Below are 16,534 nucleotides of genomic sequence, written 5' to 3'. Positions count from 1 at the left end.
GCATTTGGTAGTCGAGTCTTTAGCATCAGGTGAGGCCAAATTTAAATTTTATTTATGTCTCTTATTAGCTGTGTGACCTCTGAGGCACGGTGTTCTCCTCTATAAGTGGGGAAAATAGTAGGGATTGCTGGAAGGATTAAATGAGATAATTCATGCAAAACTGTAAATCCAGGGCCTGATACACAGTAAATATAAATAAATATAATTATCACGGAAAAAATAAGAACAACAACAAAATAAAGCATCAACAACGGTTATGTTCAGATTCTCCAAAGCATAACTTCATCGAGCTTGGAGAGCTGGAAGCAGAAACCAAGGCCTAATAACCTCATCAAATAGAAAAGATATCCAGGCTCAGATGCTGCTAAAACTACATTTCCCAGCAGGCCCTGGGCCTCAGTGTCTGGTTTTTCTCTCATTTCCGGGTATGTCACATGACTCCCCAGCTGCACCATGGCGGAAGCCGAGGAACAGGTAAAGGCTACATCTGCTGGGCAAGGGAAGGGAGAACGAAGGTGGAGTGGCCGGACCTTGGGAAGGAGCGCGTGGAGGTGCGGGGCTGCTGGAGGGCCAGGCAGGGCAGGGCGGGCGGGCACCGAAAGGCCATTCGGGAGCAGAGACGCGGGTGGGATGCCTGTTCTTGGAGGGCACCTGGGAAAGCCACCGACACACCCCCGGCGTTTGCGAGCTGGCTCTTTTTTTTGGCTCTGCTCCCGTGGCCTGTGCTCAGTGGCTTGAAGGCAGCCTGGGCTACGACGGGGACTGATTGCCCATGGGAGGCGAAATAGATGACTTGAGTTTTGAGGCTAGGTAACTGAAGTTTAAATTCCTTTCCACTCGAAGTAGGACCGTGAGAGCGGTTTGCAGGAGGGCTGGGGGAAAGTAAATGATGTTTCGTTTCGCATCTATTGCATTTAGCTACAAAGCTAAGGTCACTGTGGCGTACTGGGGCGGTTAAGTGCATCTGTTCTAGAGCAAAAATGACTAGGCTCCTGTGCTGGTTCTCTGTCTGAATATGTGACTTTAGGCTAGTTATTTAACTTTTAAATATACAATATTTAAAGATAGAGATATAAGATAGAGATAATATAGTGTCCGTCTTTGGAAGGTGGTTTAAGTTGCAATGAATTGGTACACAAAGTTAAAGTGCTTACTAAAAGTTGGGCATAAAGTTAGGAGAGGAGTTATTTGTTGCTGGCAGAATGTCAGATGGCAGTGTCCAATCAACACGTGGCAATGTGGCACCGGAGTTTAGGATAGAAATTAGTGATTGCGGTAGTTGTATTCATACAGGCAATAGTGGCTGCCAGAGTAACATAAGACAAAAAGAGCAGAGGAAGTCCGGAACCTGGAGAAATACCTTCACTTTCCATCTCCAGGGTCATTTTTTAAAATATATATATATATATATTTTTATTGATTTCAGAGAGGAAGGGAGAGAGATAGAGAGAGAAACATCAATGATGAGAGAGAATCATTGATTGGCTGCCTCCTGCACGCCCCCTACTGGGGAGGACCGAGCCTGCAACCTGGGCATGTGCCCTTGGCCGGAATCGAACCTGGGACCCTTTAGTGTGCAGGCCAACGCTCTGTCCACTGAGCCAAAACGGCGAGGGCTCCAGGGTCATTTTTAAGCTTAGCACTGCTTTGCCTCACAAATTAACAGGGCCACCAGTTTCCATAATTGCCTCTAAGAAGTGATTTGATGATAAACTGTTTAGTATCATAATAGCAGAAGCGTATCGAGTTTATAATCTGTACCACTGGCAACATACTTTACTTACATAATGAAAATCTGCCCTTTCTACACATTAATGAAGAAACAAGGTAGAAATTTTGTTTGGGAGGTCATTGCGATAAGAGTCTCTTACCACTGGAGCCTCCCTTTTCTGTTCTAGGCAGTTCAAAGGAAAATGCTCATTAAGCACGTGTAAATTTCATGACACATTGTTGGGTTTGATGATAGTGGTGAGATTGGTTTTCATACTATTTGCCTTTCATATTGAAATACAAATTTTTGGTGGTTTGATTTAAAAGCAAGAAAAAAAAAACGAAGCTCCTTATGTTCTTAGATATAGGGTAGCAGAAATGGAGACAGTTGTTCTTAGTATTTACTACTGTTTTGTGTTCGGCCAAGCTGTCTGATGGAGAAAGACATGCATAAAGTTAGTGATACAATAAGAATGCTTTGGATTTGTACAGCACTTTTCAATGGAAAGAATCCTTTCACATTCGCAGTTGGTCCTCAGAAAAGAATTCTGTGTGGTAGATGTTTATTCTGATGTATCTGTCAGGACAAGCACCTCCCACTTCCAAACGTTCTGGTCCTTCTCATCGCACTCTGAGTGAAAGCCAGCGTCTTTGTAATAGCCTAGTTGCCCTACAGGACCTTGCCCCAATTGCTCTGTCCCCATTTTCTGACCTAATTTTTCACTATTTTTCTTTCCCTTCTATCATTTTGCATCAGCTGTACTGGCTCTCTTACTGTTCCTTCAACAAACATGGCATGTTTCTACCTAAGGGCCTTTGTTCATGCTGTACCCTTTTTTGACCCGAGATATCTACAGGGTTTTCTCCCTCATTCCCTTTGTCTTTTTTCAAGTGTTATCTTTTTTATTTTTCATTTTTATTCTCTCCTGAGGAGGGATGGAGGGAGGGAGAGAGGAAGAGAGGAAGAGAGAGAGAGAGAGAGAGAGAGAGAGAGAGAGAGAGAGAGAGAGAGAAACATGGATGTGAGAGAGAAACATTGATCTGTTGCCTCCCATATGCCCTCTGACCAGGGATCAAACCAGCAACCCAGGTATTGCCCTGACCAGGAATCAACCAGTGACTTCTTGGTTCATGGGTCGACGCTCAACCACTGTGCCATACCAGCTGGGCCCAAGTGTTCTCTGACCATTTTTTGTAACCTCTTTCCTGCATTATATTTTTCTTTGTGCTCGTCTATTTTTTCTGTATATTCTCTATGTTTCTATATTCATTTCGGTATATTCTCCCCATTAGGATGTAAGCTCCATGATGGCAAAGATTTGTTCACTGCTGTATTCCTGACACATAGAGTAGTGCCTGATATGCAATATGTATTAAAGGATTGAATTTTCCAGGTAAACAGTAGAAATCCAGACAACTTCAGTTACTTGCTCATACTTGTATCTATAATAAATCTCCAGTCATCTAATTTCAAAGCTCATGATTAATAGCAGAAAGAAGCGAACATTCACAAATTGCCCTGTTTATTTTGTTAAAGAAAGCTAATAAATAATTGTACCTATATTTAATCTATAAATTGTCTTTTGTAGATTAAAAATAGTTAGACTTTTCCCACTCTGCTTTTTTGTGCATTTCACATTTTTCAGTAGGAAGCCATTAAAATCTCAAATAAGATAGCAAGGCCTTTATTATAGATGTTTTTGAGGGCTAAAATGGTTCAAAAGTGGAGTTAAGTAAATTTGCTAATTGTTCTGTTTTGATACTCTGAACCTTTTAGAAAATCTTGACATAATTTTTCTCTTCTGAATGCTTTAAGCAGTGAGATGTGTTTTACAGTAACTGATGACAGGTTAGGGCAAAGGAAGCTTTTTTATTGTAAATGCACATAGCCCTCCATGATAAGGGAGACAAAACTAAACCTCTCCTCTTAACGTTTCTGAGCGTTGTATTCTTTGGTGATTGCTTGCCCTCCCCTTTAATTTTAGGAAGAACCAATATAGTGAGATCTCTACTGAGCGAGTTAACAAAACATAAAACAGTTCATAGACTCTCAAACTAAAAATCACTCTTTGGATATGAATGAACATTTTTAAGAGTTACTGGGATATCTTTGTTTATGCTGAGTATCGTAAAGGTAGTTCCCCCAAATCCCTACATATGTTATACAGGAAGAGCTAATACCCTGCCTTCTGCCTGAAAATCTTCTAAACAGCCGTTTTATCTAGCACCAAAATGATTTATAGTTGACCTTCATAATCACAGATGCCCTACAGTATTTGTCCATACCTCACTTATGAATAACATTCTGCTTGAAGTCTGGTTGTTTGTGTATTTGTCTTGTCTCTCCTACAGATTGCTGAGTCTTCAAGAATAAAGGATTAGAGCTTACTCATGTCTGTAACTCTCACAGGGCTAGTGCTTTACAAGTACTAGGTCTTAATAAAATGTGTAAATGAATTTATGAAGGGAGAATAGCCTTCTGAATTGAAAATGTCAGATTGTAAGTAAGGTCCAATAGAATTTGGATGGTTATTTTATCTTACTTGAAACTTTTGGAAGTTATAAATTTAAATGTATTGTAGATTACTTTCCCTACGTAGACTCCTTACTCTGCCAGCTCCCCAGGTACGCACCCTTTCATCTTTCCTACAGCGGGGAACCTCGTCTGTTGAAATAGTTGATCAATCAGACCATCTACTTCTTAACCAATTAGGAGAGTTTCTTTTTTGACTTCTCTGTCTATGTTTTAGAAATTAGGGAAATTCTATCCTATGGTAGAGCATTTACATACTATCAGAGGCACATTCATGAGCTTGTATACTCCCATATGGTTGTGCCCCATGTGTAAAATAAAAATCAAGTCAGTAAATAATTGACTGCCTCAGTGTCCTTGTCTGTAAATTGGGGATTTTACTCTCCAGGACTCTTGTGAGTATGACAGAAAGCATTTTAAAGTGGCCAGATTAAAACGGTTGTCTTATAAAGAGGGCAGTGATTTATCATCCAAACGTGGGCTTGTCTTAGGTATGCACGCTTCTCTTCTCTTACAGTTTGGCCAGCACAGACTTACAAAGGCAACTTTACTTATAAGTAAAGGAAAAAAGAAGCCCCAAACAAGTTGCAAAAGTACAGTTTCAGAGAAATTTTTAGATGGCCCACTCTTTACCGTCATGTAACTAAAGTGTAGTCACAGTTTAGCTTAGCTGGGCATGCTCATTGCCTTATTAGTTTTTTTCCCCCCATATTTGTCTGGGTTGGTTGGCTGAAAGTCAGTGTCACCAGCTGGTGATTAGTAGCCTCCCCAGCAGCCACATTGCTACCCTGGAGAGGAACCCCTTGGCAGATCAGGCGCTTCCGGGTTTCATGCAGCTCTCCATGCATGGCTGCCCAGTCACTGTTGCCCTTTTGTCTTCTAGAAACTTGGTCCTCCTCATGTTTTTGTTACAAAATGCTTGTGATTCTAGGCTCTACTAATGCCCACTGAATCAGAATCTGTGAGGATAGAGTGTATTAAAGGGTATTGGCCAATCCCCCAACTGAGTTTAGATGATTCTGACGCAAAGTCAGATTTGGGATTGGGTCACTAAGCCACCAAGCTGAAGCAGGTGTCAAGGCACTTCTTCACTTGCAGAATGAGGTGAGTGCAGTAGCTAAGGCTAGTGGGTTGAACAGATTTGGTAACCTGAGTCTTCTTGCTCCTGCTAGCTCCCCAGATACTTTAAAATCTTTCCTGCTAAACCAGCCTAGTCCCTAGGTGCCCCAAAACTTTTTGAAATTGAGACTTTGTGACACAAGGATATCAAATACATATCACACAAAAGGCTCCCTCTTTCCTGTGCCTGTGTCAGACATTGAGAGCTGTCACACCGTCTTTTCCATTAAGCTCTGCTGTGTCACACACATTGCTGGGAGGGAGTGTTTAATGTCTGATTTCCTGGGCCCTGGTCTTTGTTCTGGTTCTTCATCCTGTAGAGCTTGGAGTTGGCCTTCATCAAGTTCCAGCCTCCCATTTCTCTCCCAAATTCCCCTCACCACCCATAACCCACAGTGTGTAGGCTCTCGAAATACTGAGGACTTCACAACCGGGGAGGTCCTGGCTTCTCTCTCTCCTTCCGAGCTGACAGCCTTCCTTACCCTTCTGCCTCTGAGGCCAGCTGTGCTGAGTCTTCTCCCAGGTCTTGGGACTAGGGGTGGGATAGCCTTTATTGGAAGGGTCATCAGAGAGCTAGGTGGTTAACATTCCATTTGAATCTCTCTATCCTTGTTTGCTGCTGTTTTCCTCCAAGCCCCCTCTGTAACTGTCTTACAGCCATAAGCTAATTGAAGCTTCTGCCTGGAGAAAAGGCACCTGTTATTGCTCATAATTGGAAAAGAGGAGGGATCAGTTGCTTATTTTTTATCATCATCACCAGCAAATGGTGTTGAACTGTTCCTTTGGGTAGGATAATGAGAGACAAGAGGCAAAAGCATGTGGGCTTAGCTACAGTGTATTTTAAAGGAAAACTTAGGATAAGGCTGTTAATATTATGTGAGAGCTGAGGGTTATAGGAAGAAACAAAGGCATAGGAGCCCAGGTCTGGAGCTTGTGTCTTTGGCTTAGTAGAGACAATTATGAGAAAGAGGTGAGACGTAGGTTAGGGTGTAGAAACAGCCAGTGCATTTCAAACTCAAAAAAACACAACACAAAGCAATAATTGGCAACATGAAAATATAAACCACGAAGTTAGAATTCTGTTGTTGACTACCTACCTCCCAGAGGTACCCTTGTGGGTTTGCCTGAACCTGTAGAGCATGCTGGGAGTTGGAAGACTGCTAAGATGAGTGTAGAGTTGGGCCAAGGGCCTTCTAAGCTGAAGGAAGCACTTAGGAAAGACTCAGCGCAAACATCACAAGTTCAAGGCAGGCACGTGGCAGTGGAAATGCGAGGGGTTGTCTTGATATAAGGGAATGTGGAGTTACAGGTATTGATGGGTTAAGTGCATTCTGTCTTATGGGTATAGCTGCTCACCTCCAACTGTTATATGGAAATGTAACATGATGTTATATGGAAATGTAGATCCTGGTGAACATATAGGCTGATTTTTATGAAGTCAGAGATACAGATTTTTATGTGGAAGTCTTTTTAAAAATATATTTTTTTGTTGATTTCAGAGGGGAAGGGAGAGGGAGAGAGAGCTAGAAACATCAATGATGAGAGAGAGTTACTGATCAGCTGCCTCCTGCATGCCCCACCCTGGAGACCAAGTCTGCAACCCAGGCATGTGCCCTTGACCAGAATCGATCCCGAGACCCTTCAGTCCGCAGGCTGACGCTCTGTCCACTGAGCCAAACCAGCTAGGGCTGTGTGGAAGTCTCAAACACACTCTCCAGGCCGAACAAAACACCCGCAGGCCACCTTTTGTCACCTCTGGCATAGAGGCCTGAGCATGTGATATCTTGGTGAGCAGTCACCCAGTGTGGCTGGAGGGCCCTGGATTCGTGCAGAGGGGGAAGTGAGGTTAAAAGTCTATTTGGGGCCAGGTTGGGGTAGGCTTTGACTTCCTTGCTGAGGAATCTGAAATCTGAGTCCCAAGGATTCTTTGAGGAGAGCAGTGACTAGCCTGATGTGTGTTTCGAAAGGTATTCTGACGCAGTTGATGAATAGATTCGGGAGGTGGCATGTCAAGCTAGGGAGAGCATTAGGTTTAGATAGGTGATTGAGTTTAAGGGATTGGTCTGCAAAAGAAAGGTAAAGTGAAACAGTTGTTGAGTTTAGCTTTTCAGCCTTTTGCCCAGAATTTGTCTGGCTATGCATTTGTGTCACTGGGTAACTTCCAGCCCATCATTTTTGCTATAACCAGAACAGCACCATTTTTTTTTTTATTGTGGTAAAATATACATACCATATTTACCACTTTAACCATTTTTAAATGTATGATGCAGTGCCATTAAGTACATTCACGTTGTTGTTCAGTCATCACCAGCATCCATCTCAACAACTTTTCATCACCTCACACTGAAACTCTGTACCCGTTAAATAATAACCCTTCATTACTCCCTCCCCCAGCCTTGCTAACCTCTATTTTACTGTCTCATAAAGGAGTAATCCTAGAATATTTGTCATTTTGTATCTGGCTTATTTTATTTAGAGAACAGCACAATTTTATAACTTATATTTTCATGATCTGAAGTTAGGTTATTTGAAAGATAGGGTGTGTACTTAAAAAATTTTTGAAAACTGCCCCAGCCAGGTTTGGCTCAGTGGATAGAGCGTCAGCCTGTGGACTGAAGGGTCCCGGGTTCGATTCTGGTCAAGGGCACATGCCCAGGTTGTGGGCTCGATCCCCAACAGGGAGCGTGCGGGATGCAGCCAATCAATGATTCTCTCTCATCATTGATGTTTCTGTCGTTCTCTCCCTTCCTCTCTGAAGTCAATAAAAATATATTTAAAAGAAAATTTTTTGAAAACCGCTGATTTTCTAAATTGTAATCGTTCTCAGGGTTCACCCTTGTTTCTTGGATCCCTCACTGGGGACATTCATGTCATTTCTTATTTGCCTGTCTCTAGAGCATTAAGCTTGGAGCTTGAATGAATGAAGCTAAGAAATAACAGACCAGGCTAATTCTCAAAGTCACTCATGCATTGCTTTGGTAGGATTGTGGAAAAAATGTAATTTTTTGAGGCCAGAGCTGTGTTTGCGAGGTTTGTGCTGGTGCTCAGGAGAAGTCGGAGAGAGACCTGGAGTAAATGTTCTTGATGGCTACTGGCAGTCACAGGAAGTGCCTCTAAACCTACAGACTCAGGTTTCAGAGATCTGACTGCGTTCTGGTGGGGGGTAAGAGTGTAATCTGGTTTAGAGCTTTTGGGTGGAAATTGCTGAGTGGGGCCCTACGTCTCTGTTTTAATCAAGAATGTAAATGGGATATTTGCGCTTCCCCCCCTGTGCATATTTTAATGGAGTCCAAATAAGAAAAAGAAAAAATTCCTCCAGTTTGATGTAATTTTTCTGAAAAGTGTAGTCCAGTATTGTTTCAGAGTTGTAGAGTTGGGAAATAGGAACCTATGTCTGGTTCATTGGCACAGTTGTCAAACCTTATTTTGGCGAATGCTAACAAACGTAATACTCAGGGACTTTTAGAAGTTCAACCTCTAAACCTCAACGTTCGTACGGTAGGGGTAGTTAGGAAATTTTAAGATGCTACCTGTAAAGCATTTAGCATTATGGGAATATATATAATAGATGTTCAGTAAAGATGTTAGAATAGTGATTATTAATATTAAGTGAGGGTATGTTCAAAGGAGTGAAGGGTAAGGATGGTAAATGGACTAAAACCTGGAACTGGGGATGGTTAGCACAGAGGAAAAATAATTTAGAAGGGTAGGCATGATATGTATCATTAACTCTCTGGAGAACAGTCAGAAAGTAGTAAAATAATTGGACTTTTTCTGAGCCTTATTGCTGTTAAGAATAAAAAGTTAGTTACTGTGGAGAGATTGTAGCTCCAAATTAGAACTTCCTAATGTTTAGAATAATATTAAACTAAATGGGCTGCATGGGGATGTAAAGAAGCGTCTCATATTCTTCATGGTTAATGATGTAACTGCAACAACATTCTTAATTACAGGTAACTTTCATCCCATTTCACAGATGATTTTTGAGAGCAGAGGCTATATTGTCCACTAGACTGACCCGCAGGCAGCCTGCCTCCTGCCTGGTTCTTACTGATTTCCCATGAATGAACTTAAAGTGTTTTTAAACACCCGGTTTGCATTTATCCTGCTGTCCAATTTGCATTGAGTAATATGTGCATCTAACTTCTTAAAAAATATGTTCATTCTTTTTGTTGAAAAAAATATTGTAAAATCTAAAACAATATTATGCCCTTGCCTCAATTTTTTTGTTCTTTCTTTATCTCATGGGTTGTTGTAAAATGCTTACATTCTGTGTCAGCATATTAGTTGTAGCCTTTTATTGCTATTGATATCTATAAGTACGTTAAGTAAATCTTCATTTTGCTGACCTCTTTGAGGATGCGTGGCATCAGCAGATTCTCTTTTTCAGCGGACAGGTGAGAGATTAGCAGGATCAAGTCAATTTTTTCCCTTTTTGCTTTGTTTTCCACAGAGCAGCAAGATTCATTGTCTAGCAAGAAGGAAACTGTGTTAAATGGCAGAATTTGTCTTCCAGTTAATGGTTTAAAGAGTGGATATAAATTATACAGCTTGTTTGCCCAGTGTCTGATAGGTACCACTCTAGGGGAATTCTTTTGTAAATGTTGTTTAAGCAAGACAATCATTTTGACTCAACCAGATTAATAGCATAATAATTAATAGCACAAGAGCTTTTCAGTATAAAAATTGGCTTGTAGATATTTTGAGATGGCAGTTTCCTCTTCCTTTCTGAGATCAGTAAGGCTGCTTTGCCAGAGCGATTTGCATTTTTAGCAAGGGAAAAGCCTTCCATTCACTCCCATGGCAATTTGTTATCCTCCTGACCACTTGAGGGGAGGTCAGCAGGAACAGTGGATTTGTGAGGCCCCAGAGTAACCATCTCAGTCCTGCAGGGTGTGGAGAAGTAGGAGGTCTGTGAGAGTTGGACCATGTGGAGGCCTTTAAATTGTATTTGCAGATACCTCCAAAAAAGGGCAGGCGGATATTGGTGGGGACATAAGAACTCCTTTCCCTTGAAAATATTTTCTATTATTTTGTCATTATTCTGACCATTTCCCCCCTCTTTGCTTTGTAGGAAACCGTGTCTCTTGAAGAATCTACCGATGAGTCTGAGGTAAGGCGGTGATTCAGGAGCCTGGGGATTTCTGGCTAACCAGGTTACCATGCACTTGTTCTGCAGTGCTAATAAATACAGCCTACAAGGCTCGGTGGTAAAGTAGGGCCATAGGTAATTGAGCCTTGGGGAAGAACAGGCCAGTTGGCTTTAAAAATTTTTAATGGATTAGTTTCAAAAACAAACAGGAAAAGGAACAAAAAGTTTTCTTCTAATCTTGAACAGCATTGTAACCTGAAGCATGTTGGCAGTGGGAAAATTGATGCAAAGTTTTACAAATGAATCTTGACATTTAAAAAACCTATTTCAAAAAATAACCACTGTAGGTTCTGCAATATTTATTCTTTTATCATTCTTTTAATAAATATCGTGTGCTCATTGGTATAATTTCTGAGTCATTGAAATTATAGTTTATTTTATAAAATCAAAAGGGAAGTAGTTACCTGAAAAGCTGCTGGGAGCTAAGTTGTATTAAAGATTTTATTTTAAGGAGAAAAAAAAGGTGATATATAAGGAAGGCTTTTTGAGAAATTCCTTTTCAAGACTATGTAGAAGAAATAAATTTAAGCATAACATAAATTAAGTAGCTCATCAATTCTATAGATGGATTAATAATTATATTTTTTTCCTTTTTTTTTAATCCTCACCCTAGGATATTTTTCCATTGATTTTATTTTTTTATTTTTTAGAGAGGGTGGGAGGGAGTGAGAGAGAGGAAAAGAGAGGGGGTGGGGAGAGAGAAAGAGAAAGAGAAACATCTATATGAGAGAGACACATTAATCCTTATCGGGGTGAGGATCAAACCTGCAACCAAGGGACATGCCCTTGACCGGGAATTGACCCTTTGGTGCATGGGCTGACACTCTAACCACTGAGCAACACTAGCCAGGGCTGTTTTCTTCATTTTAATATTTCATTTAGCTCAGAGGAATATTAGGGGAAATGAGGCTGGATAAGGAAACTAGGGTGAGGTTCTGAAGTTCCTTATCTGTGAAGCCAGACAGTTTGGATTTGGTCTTATGGACACTGGGAGCCAGCCAAAGCCTTGATTGTTGGTGGTAGGGATAGGGGCTGGTGACAGGTCAACTGGAAAGAGGGACCCATGACAGGAAGTTCTTAAAAGTCCTCATAAGAGATAGTAGGGAGGGAGGTAGGAGTCTGGCCTGGGCAGTAGCGGAAGACAAATAGGAAATGCTTCTCAGGTTCAGTCAATAGGAAGTATGTGAGAGATGAGTGCAATGGGGGAGTCAAGAAGATTACACTGTTGTAGGAAAAGGAGTAAACTCCACTTTTAGGCAGTTAAAGGAAAAATACATTCTAAGCCTAAAGATTGATACCTCTATATTCAGATAATTTTTTCCTCTAGAGTGGTACTTTTTAATCCACTGGCGAATCCTTTTATAATGGACTAGAGGCCTGGTGCACAAATTTGTGCACGGATGGGGCCCCTTGGCATGGCCTGTGGGGATTGGGCCTTAAACCGGCAGTCCAATGCCCCCTGCCGCTCCTGCCTGCCACTCCCGCTCATCCTGGTCCCACTGTGCCTGCCGCAGGCTCACGCCCAGTTAGTCCTGATCGGGAGAGGCTTGCTTTGCTGTAGCAGCGGCACTCGCCAGCTGTGAGCCCTGTGTCTGGCGCCCATCCCAAGGGGGTTGGGGGGTGGGGACTGGGACGCGATCAGCCCTCCGGGCAGGCAGTGGGACACCCTTACCGGCCTGGCATCTGGATCCGTCCCACTGACGTTTGCGCCAGTTGTCTGGAGCCACCTGGCGGCCGCTTTTTTATCGTTTCTTCCTAGCAGAGCGTCGAGGGAGGGGAAGTGGCCATGGTGCCCGAGGCTGACTTCCAGGAGGCCGGTGGTGCTGTTGGGATCATGCCGGCGGCGCCGGTTCATTGGTGCCTGGGCCCTTCTCCCGAGATTGGACCTGCAGGACTACTGAGGGAGTGAGTGGCTGCTGCCAGGCTGGTGGGCCGCCAAGATAGGCCAGTCAGCTGAGCGGCACTCCCGCTGTGGGAGCACACTGACCACCAGGGGCAGCTCCTGCATTGAGGGTCTGCTCCCTGGTGGTCAGTGTGTGTCATAGCGACCGGTCGACTGGTCATTTGGTCATTCGATTGTTCGGTTGCTTAGGCTTTATATATATAGACTAGAGGCCCGGTGGAGGCCCGGTGCATTAAATTCATGCATTAAAATCTGTCCCTAGTACACAACTGTACTTGATTTTCATTATAGCTCCTACAGTTCACTCATACATCCTCTTTCCTTCTTTAACTCTTCTCTCTACTGACTCCTTTATAAAGTTCTTTCCTCCCTCCTTTCTTTCTTAAAGCTTCTGTTGTGGGGGGGCGGGGGTCGTTAACCCCCAGCCCAGGGCTCAGCCCTAGCAGGTGTTCACCACCCCTCCTTACCCAGCCTCCCAGCCGCTGTCCTGCTCCCATTCCCTGCCCGGGACGCCCGGCCCAGCGAGGGTGGCCGTGGCCTGCGTGGCCCGGGCACTGCTGCCGCGAAGCAGGAGCGCCTCTGCCCAGAAGGCCTCAGATCGTCCTCCACTCCATCCCAGACCCGTAGGTGTCTCCCAGCCAACGGCCATCACTGCCCTCCTCCCGTGTCTGGGCAGGGCTCCCTGCCACCTGCACTCCGCCCCTCGCTGGGCACACCTGCTCCGCCCCTCGTGGTCACCACCCCTTTCCGCATGCAGTTTCCTTTCCCTCCTATTGTATCCTATCCTACTCCGGGCCTTGCAGCTGCCTGAGCAGAGGGCAGGGACACAGCCTGCTGATCCGGTCGTGACCAGTGATGCTGTAACGGACAAATTTGCATATTCCTCTATTATTAGATTAGATGTGTTCGGGCTGAAACAAATAATATGCTTTTATATTAAACTGGAGGCCCAGTGCATGAAATCGTGCACGGGGGTGTGGGGTGTCCCTCAGCCCAGCCTGCACCCTCTCCAATCTGGGACCCCTTGAGGGATGTCCAACTGCCCATTTAGGCCCGATCCTACTGGGATCGGGCCTAAATGGGCAGTTGGACATCCCTCTCACAATCCAGGACTGCTGGCTCCCAACTGCTCACCTGCCTGCCTTCCTGATTGCCTCTAACCGCTTCTGCCTGCCAGCCTGATCACCCCCTAACCACTCCCCTGCCAGCCTGATTGATGCCTAACTGCTCCCCTGCCAGCCTGATTGCCCCTAACTGCCCTCCCCTGCAGGCCTGGTCACCCCTAACTGCCCTCCCCTGCAGGCCTGGTCCCTCCCAACTGCCCTCCCTTGCTGGCCATCTTGTGGCAGCCATCTTGTGTCCACATAGGGGCAGCCATCTTGTGTGTTGGAGTGACGGTCAATTTGCATATTACTCTTTTATTAGATAGGATAGAGTTTTAAATAAAAGCAAGTGAGCACACTAATATCTGGGGTTTTATAATCCTTCATGTTATTACTTATAGAGGAAAGTTCTGAGCTCTCTTTGGAGCAAACAAAGATGATGTAGTAGAAAGACCAGTAACAGTGTTGGTAATCTATTTTGGTAATGAACAACATTTCAAAAAGAAACACATTTAGTATAGGAAACAGTGCTTGGCCTTTTGGTAAGCTCTTTATGTATATTAATTAGCCTGGTGACGTGGCCATGATTATTGCTTCTGTTTTGCTGGTGAAGAAACAGTGTTTAGTTAACTTGCCCATGGTCACTGGGCTGGTAAAATGAATTTGAACCCAGCAATCTGACTTTAAACCCTGCTCTTCTAACTTCTTGTTCAACTACTGCCTCCAACTTCATTGTGCTCTCTCTAATTTTATGCCAGACTCTTCTTCTGTGTATCTTTGTATAAGTGGACAGGGTTAAAAAAAACACCCAGCTTCCTTTGAACTCCTGCCTATGTATAAGATGATATTTTGTGTGTTGTTACAGAGTTTGACTTACTCAACTAGTAGGAAAAGATAACAATTTCAGAATCTTTGAACTTTGCTTTCTTTTATGAGAAGAGAGAATTGTCTAGCTAATTTATATATAACATTAATAATTTTATTAAAATTCCTGTTTTACCATAAAATAAAGTTATTTATTTAGAAAATAATGATTATAAACATATTTAAAATAGTTAATGAGAAAATGGTGTTCATTACAACTTTGTTTATAATATAAAAATTTGGAACAGGCTAAATATCCAGAAATAAGGAGTTACACTATCTTTTTAATTGAAAAAAGCTTTTTACAAAAATGCTGTTTAGAGCAGGGGCTGGCAAGCTTTTTCTATAAAGGTCAAGAGGATATTGTGTAGGTTTATAAACGTACCTATAATAAAAGCCTAGGTGGCCCTCACCCGCGACGTTGACACAAGATGGCTGCCACAAAGATGGCTGCCACAAAATGGCCACAACAAGATGGCCACATGCACAGTGGAGGCGGGGCTTGGCAGCCGCTCCACACAGTGAGGTCTGGAGGTCCCGTGGCTCTGTGCGACACGGAGGTGGCCGGTCCTGGTGGAGGAGGCGGGTTGCAGCAGGGGAGGGAAGTTGTGGGCAATTGGGCTGGCAGGGGAGGGCACTTGTGGGAAATCGGGTCGGCAGGGGAAGGTAGTTGGGGGCGATCAGGCTGGCAGGGGAGTGGTTAGGGGACGATCAGGCTGGCAGGCAGAAGCACTTAGGGGCAATCAGGCAGGCAGGCAGGCGAGCGGTTAGGAGCCAGCGGTACCGGATTGTGAGAGGGATGTCCGACTGCCGGTTTAGGAGTCGGACATCCCCTGAGGGGTCCCAGATTGGAGAGGGTGCAGGCTGGGCTGAGGGATGCCCCTCTCCCCCACCCATGCACAAATTTTGTGCACCGGGCCACTAGTAAAAATATAAAAATCCACTGGAAGGCTGTACTAAAATGGGCATTTGTCTGGATTTGACTGTGGCTGTAATTTGCTGATTCCTGATTTAGAATGTAATCTAATCTAGCTTCTTTCCACCCTCCAAAATTCACATGTAAGCTTAGAAAAAATGGCTATAAGACGACATTATTACTGGGTTTTGTGATTCTTATTTTATTTACTCTCGTTATCTGCATTTGTTTTCTAAATTTTCCATAACAAATATGCATTGCTTATATACTTAGCAAAACAATTCAATTATTATTTTTAACAAAACACAATATTCTCTGTATGTTTTATAGTAGTATTTTGTGTTGATGTTACAGAACTTTTGGGTTGCAGAGCTATGGAACCCAGACTGAAACCACATGTCCTTTCTTCTCCACCTCAACTTCTAACAAGGGATTTAGGGAAAAGGTTTGGTTTATTTCTTAGCCTCTTTAGTTTATCCAAGATTTTAAATAAGCCAGAATTGTTTTTACTCTAGTATACTAAATTTTTTATTGAGATTTTAATAAAAGTTTTTTATTTTGAGATAATTGTAGATTCATATGCTGTTGTAAGAAAACATGCAGAAAGATTCTGTATACCCTTCCCCCAGTTCCCAAAGGGTAACATCTTGCATATTTCTAGTACATCAAAACTAGTAAGTTGATATTAATATAATCTACAAACTTATTCTTATCTCACCAGTTTTATATCCATTAATTTGTGTGTGTGTGTGTGTGTGTGTGTGTGTGTGTGTGTGTTTAGTTCTGTGCACTTTCATCACATGTGAAGATTCATGTAACCTCCACTGCCGGAAAACAGTTCATCATCACATTTTCTGCTACCCTTTATAGTCACGGCCACTCTGTCCCCCACATTCATCCCCTGGCAACCATTAATCTGTTCTCCATCTTTATAATTTTGAATGCATTACTTCTTGATGGTTGCTCTGGGTATTAAAACATCTATCTATAATAATAAAAGTGTAATATGCTAATTAGATCAGACAGCTGAACGACCTTCCGGATGTCCTTCCAGACAAAGCTGGGGCTGCGAGGGCCGAGCCCCTTGCACGAATATTTCTGCATCAGGCCTCTGGTATATATATAAAAGCCAAGCGACTGGAATGACCAGTCGCTATGATGGGCACTGTGGCCAGCCAACTGGCCCAATTGGGGGTGGGGCCGGCCGGCAAACCTCCTGCGGCCCCTCCCCCTG

At 43.2% G+C, this 16,534-nt stretch overlaps 1 protein-coding gene across 1 annotated transcript in view; it reads left to right on the top strand.

The window, feature by feature from the left end:
• Positions 1–447: 447 nt before the first annotated feature.
• The window catches only part of VPS41 (VPS41 subunit of HOPS complex), a 141,622-nt gene continuing 125,535 nt past the window's right edge, over positions 448–16,534 (top strand). Inside the window, exons 1-2 of the mRNA XM_008151427.3 lie at positions 448–474; positions 10,437–10,475. Of these exons, the coding sequence (XP_008149649.2) occupies positions 454–474; positions 10,437–10,475 (60 nt within the window). The 5' untranslated portion in view covers positions 448–453. The remainder of the gene's footprint in view (positions 475–10,436; positions 10,476–16,534) is intronic.

This window comes from Eptesicus fuscus, chromosome 14, assembly GCF_027574615.1.
Source record: "Eptesicus fuscus isolate TK198812 chromosome 14, DD_ASM_mEF_20220401, whole genome shotgun sequence".
NCBI lineage: Eukaryota > Metazoa > Chordata > Mammalia > Chiroptera > Vespertilionidae > Eptesicus > Eptesicus fuscus.
This window is presented reverse-complemented; position numbering and strand designations above follow the sequence as displayed.